This window comes from Heptranchias perlo, chromosome 36, assembly GCF_035084215.1.
Source record: "Heptranchias perlo isolate sHepPer1 chromosome 36, sHepPer1.hap1, whole genome shotgun sequence".
Lineage (NCBI taxonomy): Eukaryota > Metazoa > Chordata > Chondrichthyes > Hexanchiformes > Hexanchidae > Heptranchias > Heptranchias perlo.
Window position 1 is genome coordinate 12,525,051 of NC_090360.1, and position 20,473 is coordinate 12,545,523.

Below are 20,473 nucleotides of genomic sequence, written 5' to 3' on the forward strand. Positions count from 1 at the left end.
TCGAACTCCCGACCTAAAACCCATTTTGCACCATTGCAAAAAGTTAACATCACCTCCACAAAGCTGGGTGGGAAAGTAAGCTGTGGAGGAGGATACAAAGAGTCTGCAAAGGGATATAGACAGATTAAGTGAGTGGGCAAGAGGTGGCAGATGGAGTATAATGTGGGGAAATGTGAGGTTATTCACTTTGGTAGGAAGAATAGAAAAAGAGTATTTTTTAAATGGTGAGAAACTATTAAATGTTGGTGTACAGAGGGATCTGGGCGTCCTTGTACACGAAACACAGAATTTTAACATGCAGGTATAGCAAGCGATTCGGAAGGCAAATAGTATGTTGGCCTTTATTGCAAGGGGTTTGGAGTAAGGAAGTCGTAATGCAATTGTACAGGCTTTGGTGAGACCTCACCTGGAGTACTGTGTGCAGTTTTGGTCTCCTTACCTAAGGAAGGATATACTTGCCTTAGAGGGGGAGCAATGAAGGGTCACTAGATTCATTCCTGGGATGAGAGGATTGTCCTTTGTGGAAAGATTGAGCAGATTGGGATGATACTTTCTGGAGTTTAGAAGAATGAGAAGTGATCTCATTGAAACATATAAGATTCTGAGAGGGCTTGACAGGATAGATGTTGGGAGGTTGTTTCCCCTGGCTGGAGAGTATAGAACTAGGGGGCATAGTCTTAGGATAAGGGGTCAGCCATTTAGGGCAGAGATGAGGAGGAATTTCTTCACTCAGAGGGTTGAGAATCTTTGCAATTCTCTACCCCAGGGGACTATGGATGCTGAGTCATTGAGTATATTCAAGGCTGATTTTTGGAATTAAGGGAATCAAGGGATCTGGGGACTGGGCAGGAAAGTGGAGTAGAGGTCGAAGATTAGCCATGATCTGATTGAATGGCGGAGCAGGCTCGAGGGGCCGTATGGCCCACTCTTGCTCCTATTTCTTATGTTCTTTATAATCCTCTGCCTCTCCATTTCTTTAAACACCTTATCAAAGCCCATCTTTTTGATCAAACTTTCAGTCACCTCTACTAACACCCACACCATGGCTCAATGCCCCTTTCTTCATTCCTTTTATCTATTTCTTTCTTCCTGTTGCTCTCCCCATTCCCACTTAGGGACATTTTCCCACGTTAAAGGCACAATAAAAATGCACATTACGTTCCTGGATGGTTGCATGATGAGAAAGAAATTGCAGAGATATAAATCTAGCCTCCTTTTGTACCCAACCAAATTACCGAGGCAGAAACATAATGTAATATTTAAACTGACAGAGAGAAGAAACTAGCAAGCCATTGGTTTTGACTGGATCTCTATCATGCGCTCAGAGACTATTTTAATTCAATGCAAGTTTCCAACACACTTGCCACGGAACACATACATGCCTACATATGTATAAATAATGCAAGTCAGATAGTTTGGTGGCTTAGCAAGTTACAGCATTAAGCTCAGCATAATGAAGCAATGAGAACCAAGTTTGCTTCCCCAACTCTCAATGACTCAACGAATTTCTGACCTCAGGCACTTTGCTGTTCCCAATTGAAATAAACCTGTCTCCAGGTCACTCTTTCTTAGCAACTGCTCAGAATGGCATGGTGGCAGCTGGAAGCAAGTTAACCGCCCACTTGGCTGCAGTGTATGACTCAGAGATTTATATAGCAGTTGCTGCCCAGCCATAACCACGGTGTTAAAGACCCAAATTCCAAGGCGTCCTGTCACACAGATTACTGGTTAGAAGCATGTGTAATCTTGGTTAACTTGTATATTTCATGGAAGCCAAGCATTGCAACCAAATGGGAATGAAAATTAGGAAATATTCAAGTTGTCTCATGACAAATTCCTTTTAGCGAATCAAAAACAATAACAATAATGGCTCAAGAGAAATCAGCAACCTTGAATTACATATTACCAGTTGAAGACGTGGCAGGGACAGGGAGGACATGCGATTTGTATATCACGTGCTCCCTCAAAAAATAAATGTTTTGTTATCAAGTTTTTTTTTTAAATCTAAAAAAACTTTGTAGAATATACCACAAAAGCCAGATTTCTCAGGATTGTAAAACATTTACCTTATTTTCATACATATAGACATGTCCAAAACCTCCTGTTCCAAGACGCTCCTTTAGATCCCAGGGCCCACACGTCTGAACCTGTTTAAAAGGTGGCTTTTCCATTCCTGATCAGGAACTTTATCACTGTAATTACAAAAATATGCAAAATTATTACAACTAAAAGGAATGTTGGGAAGCTTAACTACAAACAGAAATATTGGAAAAGCACAGAAAATTGGTCAGCATTTGGAAAAGAATGATCGGTTACAGCTTCCACTGTAACCCTTCATAATAATTCCTTTTTCATTGTGCAGTGTGGGTCAAAGACTAAATGGCCAGGGAACAACAAAACATGGGTTCTGATGAAGTGTTCTGCCCTGAAAGGTTAACTCATCTTTTTCTACTGGATGCTGCCTACCTATTATTTTTTTTAGCATTTTCCATTTTTATTTCAGCATTCTCTTCAGAATACATAATTTGGTTGGAATTAATCAAAATTTAGTATTTTAATCTTCAGAGTATGTTCAGCATCAATTTCAGCTGATGTCAGTTTATGGGGTGTAAAGGAATCCTCTACATTACCTTCAAAAGGAATTAGTGGAAAGTCCAATCTATTCTACTTTTACCGCGAAGCGAGGAACAGGCTTCTCCTCTTAATACAAAGTAAACAACTTTGAACTATGTTAACTCAAATTGAAATAATGTAAAAATACCTCCTGTGCTATTTTATTAAAATTGTTTAATTTGTATTGTTGGATACAATTCTTTTGGAGCAAAAAATGACTTTGAATTAAGAGAAGTAGATTATAGAGGCAGAATAATGGGAGACATTTGGATCTCTGCGAGAGAAAGAGGAATAAGAGTTATGGTGCTGTTTACTTCATGCATAGGTTCCATTTGAAATCCACTTAATAAGACAGACAAGATTACCAGGGCTGCCCTTTGATGAGTCACAAACTGGATAGCCAGGTGGTGAAGGATGGAATACTAGAGCCTAGTCTTCAGTTACTTTAAGCCTTTATTCACAGAGATCCACATTACCACTACCACACCCTAGATCAGCTCTCATAAATGGATAAGAGAGTTCCCAATTGATATGCACCACTGAATACAATTAACACTAATTATATAAATCACATGGATACAATTAACATAATGGTGTTGAGTTTCATCACGCTGCCCCACTGTTTGCTGTCTATACTACGCATACTGGTCTCAGATTGGTAACTGTACAACGTTATGGACAGCCAATGAACCTGTGTAGACATCTACGCTGCACGGAGCTCAACAACAAAGGAATTCTGCACGAGCACACCTGCCTGCAGGCATGCACTGGGCTTCAATCTCCAGACAGCTCACTTCTGAAGTTACAAGGGAGTCGATCCAAATACTAAAAAAATTCCACACCAAGTTTAAAAATTTCCTAGGAGACCAACAGGGCATTTTTAAAACATGGCTTCACACTGGGCTGGAGCTATACTACACATGGCATGAAGCTCAAGCAGTGCGAGACTACCTACGAAAGGTAGCAGCTCACCTCTTGGCTTCAGTACAGTCAGATTACTAACTGGATTCTAATGTTATGGTACCACTTCCATGCCAATGTGCACCCAAAACTGCATGGCAACACTGCACAAGCAATACTATAGCTCCATGAAGCAACAGAAAAGTGTTTGGTAACGTGTGATCACCAATTATCTAATTATCAAATTTAACAACCACCACCAGAAAACAAAATTTAATAATTTACTTCTATGCAGCAGAACCTAAGTTCAAGTCCAGTGCCATAGTCTGGCAAATACAGCAGATATATTGATGTACAGCCCCATTTGTTAAAGCTGTCAGAAGATTCGAGGGAGTAAAATTTGCGGAAACTGAGGAATGAGGAGGGAAGTGTTAAGGAAGTGAAATCACATGAGATCTAGTAATAGCAAATGAGTCAATAGTCGCATTGGTATTTTTAAAAGTGATTCAAAATAACAACTTCCATATCTCACATCAAAAATGGTAAGCAAATAGATCAGTCCTGCCTCACAGTAGTGCAGCTCCCATTTATGGATAATGGAACAACGCATGCTGCAGCCCAGATCACCCTGCAGTGACTTTTTAAAAAAATAAAAGTATGAAGCCTCTCCATTTTCCCATTTGTGAGTAGTATATCCAAGCTATTGACCTGCTGCAAAACAGATGAGCAGCCTCTTGACAGGTTTCTGTCAAAGGCACGCTTCAGCCACTTGCAAGGAGTCATGCTCTTGCTCCCATTTTCTTTCTGGGAAGATTGCAGCAAAATGGGAGGGAAAAAAAATCTGTATCTCTCCATTTCATAGTGCCAGGCACCAATGTTCCGCCAGGTTGCTAATTGCACCATTTCCAGCACACCCATCTGGAGGGCATAGTGCGGCGGCAAATAGCAGTGACTGCAATTCAACCCTGAAGGAGAGGGAAGATCAGAGACAGAGAGATCAGGTAGAAATATGAATACTAAAGAAAAACTTTGATCAGCCTATCCCTTTCCTGTTCTAATGCACACAAGGACATACATGATTACACCTTATCACGTAGAACGTCATTAATTGGCTAATATCACAAGCTGAAGTTTTTACCAAATCATAAATTCCACGAGTCATCGACTAAAAGTTGAACATTACAATAAGTGTTCATCATGCAGAATTTCTCACACTAATTACTGATAATGACTCAAACGATACTGTGATGTAGTATCGATATGTCATAATATAGCTGGAAGAAATTGTTTTCAATTTCCACCCAATGAACATCAACCAAAGGTTTAAATCCTACTCGAGATCAAAAATGTTTCAAGTACAAACTATTTTAACTTACTTAACATAAAATATGTCATTTTCAAAAGAGAACATACCACAGGATGCATCAGGACAAGAATTTTTTTTTTAAAATTCATTCATGGGATGTGGGCATCGTTGGCAAGGCCAGCATTTATTGCACATCCCTAATTGCCCTGGAGAAGGTGGTGGTGAGCCGCCTTCTTGAATGGCTGCAGTCCGTGTAGTGAAGGTTCTCCCACAGTGCTGTTAGGTAGGGAGTTCCAGGAATTCCAGTCCCAGTGATGATGAAGGAACGGCGATATATTTGCAAGTCAGGATGATGTGTGACTTGGAGGGAAACGTGCAGGTGATGGTGTTCCCACGCGCCTGCTGCCCTTGTCCTTCTAGGTGGTAGAGGTTGCGGGTTTGGGAGGTGCTGTCGCAGAAGCCTTGGCAAGTTGTTGCAGTGCATCTTGTAGATGGTACACACTGCAGCCATGGTGCACCGGTGGCGAAGGGAGTGAATGTTTAGGGTGGTCGACGGCGTGCCAACCAAGTGGGTTTGTCCTGGATGATGTCGAGCTGCTCGAGTGTTGTTGGAGCTGCACTCATCCAGGCAAGTGGAGAGTATTCCATCACACTCCAGACTTGTGCCTTGTAGATGGTGGAAAGGTTTTGGGGAGTTAGCAAGTGAATCACTCACTGCAGAATACCCAGCCTCTGATCTGCTCTTTTAGCCACAGTATTTATGTGGTTAGTTCAGTTTAGTTTCTGGTTAATGGTGACCCCCAGGATGTTGACGGTGGGGGATTCGGCAATGGTAATGCCGTTGAATGTCAAGGGGCAGTGGAAGACTCTCTCTTGTTGGAGATGGTCATTGCCTGTGACTTGTCTGGTGCAAATGTTACTTGCCACTTATCAGCCCAAGCCTGGACGTTGTCCAGGTCTTGAGTCATGCGGGCACGGACTGCTTCATTATCTGAGGGGTTGCGAATGGAACTGTACACTGTGCAATCATCAGCAAACGTTCCCACTTCTGACCTTATGATGGAGGGAAGGTCATTGGTGAAGCAGCTGAAGGTGGTTGGGCCGAGGACACTGCCCTGAGAAACTCCTGCAGCAATGTCCTGGGGCTGAGATGATTGGCCTCCAGCAACCATGACCATCTTCCTTTGTGCTAGGTATGACTCCAACCACCGGAGAGTTTTCCCCGATTCCCATTGACCTCAATTTTACTAGGGCTCCTTGATGCCACAGTCGGTCAAATGCTGCCTTGATGTCAAGGGCAGTCACTCTCACCTCACCTCTGGAATTCAGCTCTTTTGTCCATGTTTGGACCACGGCGATAATGAGGTTTGGAGCAAAGTCGTCCTGGCGGAACCCAAACTGAGCATCGGTGAGCAGGTTATTGGTGAGTAAGTGCAACTTGATAGCACTGTCAACGACACCTTCCATCACTTTGCTGATGATTGAGAGTAGACTGATGGCGCGGTAATTGACCGGTTTGGATTTGTTCTGCTTTTTGTGGACAGGACACACCTGGGCAATTTTCCACTTTGTCGGGTAGATGCCAGTAGATGGATAGAGACGCGGCTAGTTCTGGAGCACAAGTCTTCAGCAATACAGCCGGCATTTTGTCAGGGCCCATAGACTTTGTTGTATCGAGTGCACTCAGCCGTTTCTTGGTACCACATCGAGTGAAAAGAATTGGCTGAAGACTGGCTTCTGAGATGGTGGGGATCTCAGGAGGAGGCAGAGAAGGATCATCCACTCGGCACTTCTGGCTGAAGATGGTTGCAAACGCTTCAATCTTGTCTTTTACGCTCGTGTGCTGGGCTCTGCCATCATTGAGGATGGAGATATTTACGGAGCTTCCTCCTCCCGTTTGATGTTTAATTGTCCACCACCATTCACGACCGGATGCGGCAGGACTGCAGAGCTTTGATCTGACCCATTGGTTGTAGGATCGTTTAGCTTCATCCATAGCATGCTGATTCCGCTGTTTAGCGTGAATGTAGCCCTGTGTTGTAGCTTCACCAGGTTGGCACCTCATTTTTAGGTACGTCTAGTGCTGCTCCTGACATGCTCTTCTACACTCCTCATTGAACCAGGATTTACCCCCTGGCTTGTTGGTAATGGTAGAATGAGGGATATGCCGGACCACGAGGTTACAGATTGTGGTGGAGTACAATTCTGCTGCTGCTGATGGCCCACAGTACCTTATGGATGCCCAGTTTTGAGCTGCTCGATCCCATTTAGCATAGTGGTAGTGCCACACAACATGGACGGGACTTGGTCTCCACAAGGACTGTACGGTGGTCAATACCAATACTGTCATGAACAGATGCTTCTGCGATTGGTAGATTGGTGGGGACGAGGTCAAGTAGATTTTTCCCTCGTATTGGTTCTCTCACCACCTGCCGCAGGCCCAGTCTGGCAGCTATGTCCTTCAGGATTCGGCCAGTAGTGGTGCTACCGAGCCACTCTTGGTGATGGACATTGAAGTCCCCCACCCAGAGTACATTCTGTGCCCTTGCTTCCCTCAGTGCTTTCTCCAAGTGGTGCTCAACATGGAGGAGGACTGATTCATCAGCGGAGGGAGGGCAGTAGCTGGTAATCAGCAGGAGGTTTCCTTGCCCATGTTTGACCTGATGCCATCAGATTTCATGGGGTCCGGAGTCAATGGTGAAGACTCCCAGGGCCACTCCCACCTGACTGTATACCACTGTGCCTCCACCACTGTTGGGTCTGTCTTGCCAGTGGGACAGGACATACCCAGGGATGGTGATGGAAGAGTCTGGGATGTTGGCTGAAAGGTATGATTCTGTGAGTATGGCTGTGTCAGGCTGTTGCTTGACTTGTCTGTGGGACAGCTCTCCCAATTTTGGCACAAGTCCCCAGATGTTAGTGAGGAGGACTTTGCAGGGTCGCCTAGGCTTGGTTTGCCTTTGTCATGTCCGGTGCCTAGTGGTCTGATGCCGGGTGGTTTGTCCAGTTTTATTCTTATTATGTCTTTTTGTAATGGGATTGTACAACTGAATGGCTTGCTAGGCCATTTCAGACAGCAGTTAAGAATCAACCACATTGCTGTGGGTCTGGAGTCGCATATCGGCCAGACCGGGTAAGGACGGCAGGTTTCTTTCCCGAGAGGACATTAATGAAGCAGATGGATTTTTACAACAATCCAGTAGTTTGATGGTCACCATTACTGATACTCGCTTTTTATCCCAGATTTTATTTTGATTAACTGAATTTAAATTCCCCAGCTACCATGGCAGGATTTGAACTCATGACTCCGGATTATTAGTCCGGGCCTCTAGATTGCTGGTCCAGTAACATAACCACTATGCTACCATACAAATATAAATAACCAGAAATCAGCCATGGATGGCAATTCACAAGCAATGAAGTCTACTACCCCTTGCAGCAAAGTTTGAATTGTTCCTTTCATTTACATAAAGATCAGATTATGCCTTTGATCAGAAAAATAAAAATGGTATGTCCCTCAATTGGTAGCATTATTCTTTTGATAAAAAAGAACTGTTTTGTTTCACATTTGAGTAATATGCAAGTGTTCACATCTCCCTCCATACAGCATGGATATTCACCATGGCATTTTGTGGCAACTGTTCCCCATTGGGCACATATAAGTAGTATTTTTCAGTTTGTCTGGAATCTCTATATCATGGAGTTAATAAAAGGCTTGTCAGGAGCGAGATGAAATACTCAACAAGCGCCTGGATGCGTTCAGCTGCAACAACACTCAAGAAACTCAACACTGGGACAAATTAAGTTTATATAATCAGCATTCCTGTCACTGGACTCAACCCACTTCCTCCACTACCAGCACAGTGTAGTTGCAATATTTACAATCCACAGGGTGCACTGCAGGAACTTACCACGGTTACTTTGACCGCAGTTGTGGGAACACCATCACCTCCAAGTTTCCCTCCAAGTCGCACACCATCCTGGCTTGGAAATTTATCATTGTTCTTTCACCACTGCTGGGTCAATATCTTAGAATTCCCTACATAATACCATTGTGGGAAGACCATCAGCACAAGGACTGTATCAGTTCAAGGAAAAGGCCACTATCATCCTCTCATAGGTAATCAATGCAGTGCTTGCCAGTGTTGCCCACATTCCAATCACAAAATAAAATTATACAGAAGCAAAGATATTTCCCACATACTATGAAGTACAAGTTGTTACCTTGAAAATATAAACATCTAGAATGTATACCCAAACAACAACAACTCACATTTATATAGCACCTTTAACGTAGTAAAATCTCCCAAGGCGCTTCACAGGAGTGTTATCAGACAAAATTTGATATCATGCCACATAAGGAGATATTAGGACAGGTGACCAAAAGCTTGGTCAAAGAGATAGGTTTTAAGGAGTCTCTTAAAAGACGAGAGAAAGGTGCAGATGCAGAGAGGTTTAGGGAGTGAATTCCAGACATTAGGGCCTAGAAAGCTGAAGGCACGGCCACCATAGTGAAGCGAAGGAAGTCGGGGATGCACTAGAGACCAGAATTGGAGCAACATAGAGTTTGGAAATGCGGAGTTTGTCAGTATTTACCTAATGGTCTATATTAAGGAGTTTCTCTTATTCAAACAAATTCATAGGGCAAAAGTCAGAGCCTTTCAATGGTTCTTTGTTTCTTAGTGGATTTCTGAAGGCTGTTCAGCTTAAAAAGCACCATGACCAGTTTCTTTGTTTTACATGAAAATTAATACTTGCAGGATGCGTCAGAGACAGTTACACTTTTCAGTTTCGTCTTACACTGTTTTGAAATAAAACAGAAGTCACTTGACGCATCACAGGTCCACCTGTCATTTTCTTCTTCAACTCATTTCTCCCTTCTGTGCAGGTAAGTCATGTTTGTAATTTTATTTCTATTGATTTATTTTTAATATTACGTATCCTGGTTCTGTTCTGCCACACTGCAGGTCTCAATGCCTCCTCACCTTTATTTCCAGCACTCCAGCCCTACCTTGCTGCTGCTCTCCACAACCTTTCTCAGCCTTCCCCAACTGCGCCTGGCCCTCTACTGCTGTCCTTCAGCCATACATGCCATTTCATCTTTTTTTAAGGGCCAAAGCCCTTCCTCGACTTCGTTGCTCTTTCTAGGCTATAGTCTCTCCCACCACCACTCCTTGTCTTCTCTGCCCCACACTCTTTGGCTATACCAGCTATTTAAATTATTTTTTTCAGGTCTTCATGCCCATTTCCTCCACCTCTATTTCTTATTTAATGCATTTATTATGCTTATAGCCAGCTGCTACACAAGGACAAGATACTGAGATGGAAAGAACCAGGAACAGGAGATTAAACAATGTTCAACATCAAGTAGGTCTCAGGGACAAAGACTGTAGAGCAATGATCTGGATTCCAGGACATGGAGGTAGGCAAGTAGTGTTATAGATCTCAGAAGCTTGGGGCGCAAGCAACAATTGACCTAAAGTCCAAACAGGTGGCTAACAAGAAGAGGCAGTAAAATGTGGGTCATGCTGTTGAGTTTCAAGACACAATGTAGCATAATGGAGCAAGCCAACAGAAATGTAAAGCGAACAGTGGCACTCTAACTTACCATAAGCAACAACACAGGAGATGTACGAGTAATTTATTAAAAGATTTGCATATACAGTGAAACCTGTATAAACGGATGCTCCCAAAAAACAGACGCCTGCAAAAAAAGACACTTAGAGACCCAAATAACTTACACTAAAATATACAAAAGATTTTTAAAAATACATAATTCACAACATAATTAAATTTACCCACAAAATTGTCTATTGTGTCCTTTAGTACCTTTCTTGAAGTTTTTATTAATTGCAAAGCCTTAGTCTGTCTCAAAAACCTGAGCTTCGAATTGAAATACTTTCCCCAGAATAGCTGCAGAGCAACATCTACAACTCGCATTTATACAGTGCCTTTAACATAGAAAAGCATCTCACAGACCTTCACAGATGCGTGGTCAAAAAAATGGACACCAAACCCAAAATGGAGATAGAAGGGGTGACCAAAAACTTGGTCAAAGAGGTGGGTTTTAAGGAGGGTCATAGAAGGTGAGCAAGGTGAACAGGAGTTTAAAGAAATCCAGAGCATAGGGCCTAAATGGGTGACAGCACAATCGCCAACGGTGGAGCAAAGGGAGGAGAATGAACAAGAGGCCAGAGTCAGAAGAATGGAGCATTCAGGAGGTGAGTTGTAGGGCTGGAGGGGATCGCAGAGCTAGGAAGAGGTGAGGCCAAAGGATTTCAACACTAGGATGAGAACAATAAATCTGAGGCGTTGTGGTCCTGGAGCCAACATGGGTCAGCGAGGACAGGAGTGAGGGATGAGCAGGACTTGGTGCAGGATAGGATACGGACAGCTGAATTTTGGATGACCTGAAGTATACGGAGGCTGGAGGATGGGAGGCCGGCCATGAGAGCACTGAAATAATCATGTCAGGAGATGAAAATGGCGCAGATGAGTGTTTCAGCAGAGCATGGGCTGAGGCAGGCAATGTTATGGAGGTGGAAGTAGGCAATCTTAGCGATGGAGAGAATATAAGGTCAGAAGCTCGGCTCGGGATCGAATAGTACAGTAAGATTGCGAAAAGTCTGAGACCGTGGCTGGGGAGGGGAATGGAATTGGTGGTAAGAGTATGGAGATTGTGATGGGAGCTGAAGGGGGTTTCACTCTTCCCACTGTTTAGCTGGAGGAAATTACAGCTCATCCAAAACTGGATGTCAGACAAACAGTCTGATAACACAGAGGCAATGGAGGGGTTGAGAGCAGTGGTGAAGATGCAGAGGTGGGTGTCATCAGTGTGCATGTTAGCTGACCTCATATCTGCAGATGATGTCGCCAAGGGGCAGCGACATATGGATTAATAAAAGAGGGGACCAACCATTTCAAAAGCTGCAGAGAGATTGAGGAATACATCATCATGGTCACAGTTAGGATGTCTTTTGTGACTTTGCTTAGGGCTATTTTAGTGCTATGGCAGGGGCAGAAACCTGATTGAAGATATTCAAGCAGATGAGCAGGACTTCGAAGGCCACAAAGACTTTGAAGAGGAAAGGGAGGTCGGAGAAGGGGCAATAGCTTGTAAGGACGGTACGGTCGACCAACGACATCACACCATGTGCAGTTTACAGAATTTCCAAGCAAGCATTGGTTGCTTTCAGTTGATGTAAAAGCAAATATCCCCTCGCCCTATAAAGATATGAGAGTTTCCTTACTTTTTTTCCCCCCAAGATACTTTGAAACAAACTGGAGACTACTCCCTAAAAGCTTTATATTAGGCAAATTTCACATTTAAAAATGTAACTATTCCTCCTTTTCTATCATTAATTGCAATGGAGGGGTTGAGAGCAGTGGTGAAGATGTAGAGGTGGGTGTCATCAGTGTGCATGTTAGCTGACCTCATATCTGCAGATGATGTCGCCAAGGGGATGATGACAACAGCTTTGTCTCATGATTCATATTTTGAAAGCAAAGAAAAATTGTTTGCTCAGATCATTTTTTCAGTGGAAAGGTTTACAATAATTTCATTTCTTTTTCGTCCCAGTTAAAATCAGAATTTTTGGATTTCTCCGAAATTGTTATTGTCCACATCAATCACACGGACAATAATCATGCTGTCTTCATTTAGGCTGCTTATTTGGTTAAAAAAAATCTCAGACTTTTTTTTTAAAAACGTAATAACTTGGAGACAGCATTAAAATTAAACTTAGTATTTCTGAGGTAATTTCTCTGTGTTTATAGAAATTTATCTTAAAGACTATAAGTTGCAGACACACTAATTGTGCAGTAAATTCTTGTTTATGAAAATGTGTTGATTGAAGACTGTATATGTTGCAGACACACCAACTATGCGTCAGAAACTTGCTGTTAATGAGACAATCAGTGGGTCGCAGGAGCCCCCCGGTGGGGGGGGGGGGGGGAGAAATTATGCCTGACAGTACAAAGGAAGTCACCAACTGGTTGGGACAGGAGGCTGACAGGATGGAACAACCCTCTTTCACCCAAAACCCATCCTCAGTCCTGCTGTACTTAAAGACTCCTCCATTCCCCATCACCCCCCACCTCCCTCCTGGATCCTGGGACCTTCCCTCCGTGCTCACAGATCCCTACACACATTCCCTCCAATGATCCTAAGGCTGCCTCCAAATCTCCTGAAATCCTAGGGCCCCCAATGTTCCCAGCATTGTTCCCAGATTCTGCCAGACCTCGAGATCCCATCCCCATACTGCCAGATCCCTTGCCAATGCATCCGTATCCCAGGACTGCCCCCAATGCTGATGTCATTCATGATATTATTACTTGGCACAATAGCCCTGTGCACATTTCCTGTCCACTACACTTGTTTTTGATGGACATTTGAGTATAACGAAGCAACTGGATCCCCAAAGTTCACTGGTTACATCACAAAGCAATCATTTCTAACTGCAAAGAAGGATCAACCTTTACAGTGCAAAAACAAAAACTTGGAATTAATTTCTACTGGAATGGTAATTAAGATCCTCACGTATCATAAAAGCTCTTGTCCTTTTTGTAAATTTCTGAGTTTGATTCCTGGTCCTTCCTTATTGGCATTCACCTGTTTAAAGGGAAGATGTGGTGAGCAAGCACATAATTGTAGAACTAGCTCAATAATGTATCTGCTGGTAACTTCCCCCACACTCAGGGAAGGAAATGTAGAATGCCTAGATTTTAAAAATACTGCTGGTTAAAATCAACTACCCACAAATCTACGAAAAAAAAGCAACAGACTGAATATTATAAGAACTGGGGTTTTTTGCTGGACCAGTGCAATTCAGGAATACAATAAAAAAACAATTACAATCTTTAACAGTTTTACTGGTTTTTTTTGTGTGTGAGAATGAAGCGGTGGAGCGAAAATCTGTATTTTATGAGGACGAACGGCTCATTCGAAGCTGTAACAATCTGTGCATTTAAACCAGCTTACAGTTAACTATTCAGTTTAATGGCAAAAGAAATCAGGATTCTGAAAAAGTGTGTATTTAACCAATATACACTTTAGTGGCCTTCACTACATTCAAATCCCCCAAATTTCTTGCATCACAAAATATCACTAAAATATCACAAAAACTTATAACCAACCACCTGTTATCTTAAAAGTGCCGACCCGTTAGGCATTTGCTTTATTAGGAATCATAGGCGATCAAATCATAGAAAGGTTACAGCATGGAAGGAGGCCATTCGGCCCATCAAGTCCATGCCGGCTCTAAGCAAGAGCAATCCAGCTAGTCCCACTCCCCTGTCCGATCCCCGTAGCCCTGCAAATTTTTTCCTTTCAAGATATTATCCAGTTCACTTATGAAAGCCATAATTGAATCTGCCTCCACCATCCTCTCTAGCAGTGCATTCCAGATCCTAACCACTTGCTGTGCAAAAACGTTTTTCCGCATGCCACCTTTGGTTCTTTTGCCAATCACCTTAAATCCATGTCCTCTGATTCTTGACCCTTCCGCCAATGGGAACAATTTCTCTCTATCTACTCTGTCGAGATCCTTTTGAATACCTCTATCAAATCTCCCCTCAACCTTCTCTGTTCCAAGGAGAACAACCCCGGCTTCTCCAGTCTATCCACGTAACTGAAGTCCCTCATCTCTGGAATCATTCTCGTAAATCTCTTCTGTACCCTCTCTGAGGCCTCATATCTTTCCTAAAGTGCGGTGCCCAGAACTGGACACAATACTCCAGTTGTGGCCGAACCAGTGTTTTATAAAGGTTCATCATGACTTCCTTGCTTTTGTTCTCTATGCCTTTATTTATGAAGCCCAGGATCCCATATGCTTTTTTTAAAACCACTTTCTCAACCTGCCCTTCAACGATTTCTGTACATATACCCCCAGGTCTCTCTGTTCCTGTACTCCTCTTAGAATACATGAAATAATCATTAATTATTAACAATAATGTCATTTATGCAACACACAATGCCCATTCACCAATAAGTAGCTTCATCTTAACAATTTAGCGCAGCCTGTCTAATGTGTTCCACGTTAATCTTCTTTCATACAGGTGTGTGGAGAAAATAATGTTGCTACTTCAATAAAACATTCAATGCCTAACATTTCAAACAACATCCTCAGTTTGTTTTAAAACAGGATTGTCCCACTATTTCAGCTTAATATTTGATACATCCCAACATCTGATTTGCTTTACTCACTGCCACCAAGCATTGTTGCAATAGCTTCAATTTATTGTCAATCAGGATCCCCAGATCGCTTTCATTTTCCATGTACATAACTTTCTTTCTATTTAAGTAACAATCCTTTCCTGGATTTTCTGACCCCAAGTGAAGCACTTTTCATTTCTCTACATTGAATTTCATCTGCCACCTGTCTACCCAATTCCTAAGTATATTCAAATCCTCCCAGCTGATCCTTTTTCAGCTTAGCAGTTCTGCCACCTTGATCAGCTTTGTATCATTTGAAATTTAGCCACTCTGCTTGTGACCCCTAGCTCCATGTCATTTATGAAGATATTAAACAGAAGTCCTAAAACAGACCCGGTGGGACCCGACTGGTAACATTCTCCCAGGCTGATAATCCCAATGCTACCACCCTCCGGGTTCCATCGGTCAACCAATTATGTATCTACTGTAAATTATGTCCACTGATTCCCGCTTTCTTTATTTTCAGTACCAGCCTTTCTAAAGGAACTGTATCAAAGGCCTGACTGAAATCCAAGTGTACCATATCCATTGTTTTATCCTTACCAAGTTCCTTTGTCACAACCACAAAGAAAACCATTCTGCCCTCTTCGTCAAACAGTGATACATACCACGAGATAGAAACAAAAATAGATTTACATTTATACAGCATCTTTCACATCCTCAGGACATCCCAAAGCCTTTCAGTCAAATTAATTACTTTTGAAATGTAGAAACCATTGTTTTGCAGGCACTTGAACAGACAGACAGCTAGCTAGCTTGAGTTTAACAGCTCATATAAATTTCTATAATTGCAGCACTCCATCAATCCTCCACTAGGGAATTATGATAGATTAACTGGAGTGAGACACAAACTCACAGCCTTCTGCCTCAGAGGCATGAATGCCACCAACTGAGCCAAGCTAATAGGGAATAACTCGCCATACGCAACTTAAGTCCTGTTCCACAAATGGCAGGTATCCACACTGCAATCGTGGAGTAAGCAGCCCAAAGATCTTTTTGAGCTTTGGTGGAGATGAGAGTATGTAAACAAAAAGTAAAACTCTGTTTGGATCCAGCAATGCAATTTTATCATAAACACAAGGTAAAGACTTAAAGGAAAAAAGAAAATGGCATCCAACTTTGAGCATTCCATACCATTACTCTTTGCCAGTGAATTGGGCAGGGAATATATTCTTGCTGATTTTATTTCTTGTGATGTTGCTCACAGAGAAAATGTGTCATTTTCTCTTCAATTACGCTCTTTTTTATTTCTTCTCTGTATTACACTTTCTTCTACTCACTTGGTCTTCACTGCTGCTCTGTGTATACCTTACTCTTTTTCCGATCTATATTTCAGCAAATCAGTACAATAAAGTTGCTTATTTAAGCTAATCAGAAAAATGTCACATTTGATTTCTTTCCTGCTATGGGCAGATTTAATAAACATTTAATATGTACTGGGCTATGTGCAAAATTCTTCACTATACAGATTTAAATTATGTGATAGAATGACAGCTACAATATTTTGAAATTCGATTTATAGGTTGAGCTTCACGAATTACAGCTGGGGCCTATTGGGATGAGCGAAGTCTTCTCATACCACTCAAGCATGGGTCTTGCTAAAACTGACAAACAGCATCTAGGATATATTTGCAGGGTGTGCTACCCCAGCTCCTGACCAAGCATACAATGGGTCAGTATGGAAAATGAAGACTGAAATTCAAAGCAACACTTAGAAATATCACAAGATGTATGATTAGAAAAGATCAAAGGCAAATTGTTCTGAAAGAAGTCAATATGTATCGAGCAAAATGTACAGAGGAGAAACATGTAATCACTTGCTAAAATTTATCAGTTGTCTTCTGATAATCCAAGCACATTAGCTCCACTCGCTAGCCTCATCTAATTTAATTATCTTCTCAAAAGAATTATGGTCAATCTGTGATAAATGACCCATTGCATTTCAAACCATGCTGATTTATCCTAATAGTTTATTTCATTTGTGCTTCAGATGTGGGAGACATTCATTGTCCTGAGGACTTTAAAAGTCCTGTTTTAGGACTGGAGTTACACACAGGTCAGGCTGGGTAGGGGTGGCAGATTCCCTTCCTTAAAAAGGACATTAGTGAAACAGTTGGGATTTTACAACAATCCAGCAGCTTTCATGGTCATTTTTATTCTTGTGCTAGCCCACAAATTGTCAGATTTACTGAATTCAATTTCATAATTTCCCAAAGTGGGAGTTGAACTCAATCTCTGATTGCTAGTCCAGTATTACAACCATTAAGCTAATGTGCAATCAAGATGATCAATGACAGCATTCCAAAAAACAACCTAACATAATCCCCCAATTATTAATAATGAAGGACGAGGAACAAAAAAACATTTTTTAAATAAATGCAGATTATATAGATCATATGAATTCAAACACATAATGTGCATTACTTTACCAATTGATGAGAACAAGAGCAATTATGAAAATAATTAAAACCACAACATTAAAAAGCACATAACCTATGTCTTCAAAATGTCACTTGAATAATTGTTTTTGTTCATCCCACTTCTCCCAATTAATTATCTCCTGTCCCTTTGGTTTTAATTTTAGTTCCTGTAACTTTTGGCACTGAAGAGTCAGTTCCATTCAAATTTATTCCCCAAAGGTCATATTTGATAATACTTATAAATTGACAGATTAAAATTGTGTGCCTTTGTAAAGGAAATCCACTAAGGTGAAATATATTTTCCATTTTAAAAAAAGACAATTTTGTTGCTCCAAAGCATAAAGTGGAAGGACATGGAATTCCGAAAAGAAATTGGGACAAATTTTCCTGTTGCCCTGTGCCCATGCACACTCCACCTACAATGACCTGAGCCCATCCACAATTCCAGATTCAGGTTATTTACATAAGCTTAGCACCTGGAAGCAAGGGAGGACAGTCAGCCACTATTGCAGGCCTGAGAACATCTCCAGCACTAACTGTGGTCCCTGGAAGCAAAATTAGACTAGAAACATAGAAAATAGGAGCAGGAGTACAACATTCGGCCCTTCAAGCCTGCTCCGCCATTCAATATGATCATGGCTGATCCTCTATTTCAATACCATATTCCCGCTCTCTCCCCATACCCCTTAATGCCTTTTGTGTCTAGAAATCTATCTATCTCCTTCTTAAATGTGTGGTCTCACCAAGGCCTGTATAACTACAGGCCTTGGTGAGACCACACATTTTTTTTTTCACATCGTTCACCTGACGAAGGAGGTAGCCTCTGAAAGCTTGTGAATTTAAAATAAAATTGCTGGACTATAACTTGGTGTTGTAAAATTGTTTACAATTGTATAACTACAGTAAGACATCCTTGCTCCTGTACTCAAATCCTCTTGCAGTGAAGGCCAACATACCATTTGCCTTCCTAACTGCTTGCTGCACCTGCATGTTTGCTTTCAGTGACTGGTGTACAAGGACACCCAGGTCCCTTTATACATCAACATTCCCCAATTTATCACCATTTAAATAATACTCTGCCTTTCTGTTTTTCCTTCTGAATTGGATAACTTCACATTTATCCACGTTATACTGCATCTGCCACGTATTTGCCCACTCACTCAACTTGTCTAAATCGCCTTGAAGCCTCTGTGCATCCTCCTCACAACTCACAATCCCACCTAGTTTTGTGTCATCAGCAAACTTGGAAATATTACATTTGGTTCCCTCATCCAAATCAATGATATATATTGTAAATAGCTGGGGCCCAAACACTGATCCCTGCGGTACCCCACCAGTCACCTGCCACCCCGAAAAAGACCCCTTTATTCCTACGTTTTGTTTCCTGCCTGCTAACCAATTTTCAATCTATGCCAGTATATTACCCCCAATCCCATGTGCTTTAATTTTGCACACTAACCTCTTATGCCGGACTTGATCAAAGGCCTTCTGAAAATCCAAATAAACCACATCCACTGGTTCTCCCATATCTATTCTACCAGTTACATCCTCAAAAAACTCCAATAGGTTTGTCAAACACGATTTCCCTTTCAGAAATCCATGTTGACTTTGTCTAATCCCATTGATATTTTCTAAGTGCCCTGTTGCTTTTGCTATCTGCTCCCTCTGACTGACAATGGACTGGGCAATCGGCCTAAGAATCACTCTGAGCATCCTCAAAACAAGTACCCTTCCTGAATTGGGGGAAGAAACAGTGGGAGGCCCTGGAATGTACCCTCCCACCTCAACATCGTGGCAATCCTTAGTGTCTTTGTGTCTATTGTAGCACAGGCACTTCACTCCCCAGTAGGGAAAAGTACAGAAATCCCAAGGCTACTTAAAAGATCGCTGCTCTTTTTTTCTTGTGTACAGCACCCAGAAAATAAGCACAGGAGAATCAGCGCTAATAACTCTTAACAGTGTTATGATAAAAAAAAACAGAATTTGACATACCACTATAAACCAATGGGCATAATCGTAAATTGAAAAAATGCGATGCTCAAAATACTGGTTAAAAATCCCAGTGTCTGATGAAATAAAAACGGAACTTGGCTTATTCAGTCAACATGAACCAGTAGTCCTGGATACGGGCCTTGGGTCAGATCCTGGCACAGAGTTGATCACATTACTGTGGCATCATAAGTTACACTGTCACCTCAACATAATCGACACAAAACTACAAAAGGCTGATTAAGAAAGCAAGAAGTGCCCCCCATGAACCTGCCAAGTGCAGCGTTATTCTGAACTGCCTTCATTGAGGCATATTTGATGCTGAAGTTGGTGCAGACACAAGTGATAACTGCAGTGACACTTTAGGCCGCACTTTAATAAAAAAATCCAACTCTCAAACCCGGGTGCTCATTGAGGACTCCTACCTTGCAGGTGAAAGTTAGCAGAGGAGAAAACGTTTCCTGGAAGGCAGAACCGATTAAATTTAGAGGCAGAAACATTGAATATTTGCTTTTAAAACAAAATACGTTTTTTTTTTGTTTAATCAGCGCATTCAGGGCAGGGACATTTCCAGCGAGTGCGTCACCCAGCGACGGCAATGGGATGCTGGGAGTTGTAGTTCTTTTCTGACCGCCATTGTGTTATAACACTGCGCCTGCGCATTCGTTGGATCCCCGCCCCCCTGCCGGTTACGTAGGCGCCTCATTCGCAATGATTGACAACTGCAACTTGGCCAGTTCTGATGGGCATCCTTGCACGTGTTCTCAGAGAGGAAGGGGATGTGGGTTAGAAAAAGAAACACGCTGCAAATCTGAAAGAAAAACAGTGAAAAAGAAAACTGGAAGCACGCAGTGCGTCATTCAGCATCCGTGGAGAGAATAAACAGTCAGCCTTTCCCACTTGTACCCTTCTTCAGAAGTGAGGGGCAAGCCAATTAACAAAAATCAGAAAAAGGGGAGGAGAGGGAAAATGCACACGAACACAAATAAACAAGTATCAATGGAATGATCGTCAAACACCACCGTTTCTGGC

At 42.1% G+C, this 20,473-nt stretch overlaps 1 protein-coding gene across 3 annotated transcripts in view; it reads right to left on the reverse strand.

The window, feature by feature from the left end:
• Positions 1–20,021, reverse strand: part of chuk (component of inhibitor of nuclear factor kappa B kinase complex) — an 80,813-nt gene extending 60,792 nt beyond the window's left edge. For all 3 annotated transcript variants that reach the window (XM_067972557.1, XM_067972556.1, XM_067972558.1), the window contains exons 1-2: positions 19,867–20,021; positions 2,067–2,192 (exon numbers count right to left, since the gene is read on the reverse strand). In XM_067972557.1, the coding sequence (XP_067828658.1) occupies positions 2,067–2,171 (105 nt within the window). In that variant the 5' untranslated portion in view covers positions 2,172–2,192; positions 19,867–20,021. The remainder of the gene's footprint in view (positions 1–2,066; positions 2,193–19,866) is intronic.
• Positions 20,022–20,473: the final 452 nt, after the last annotated feature.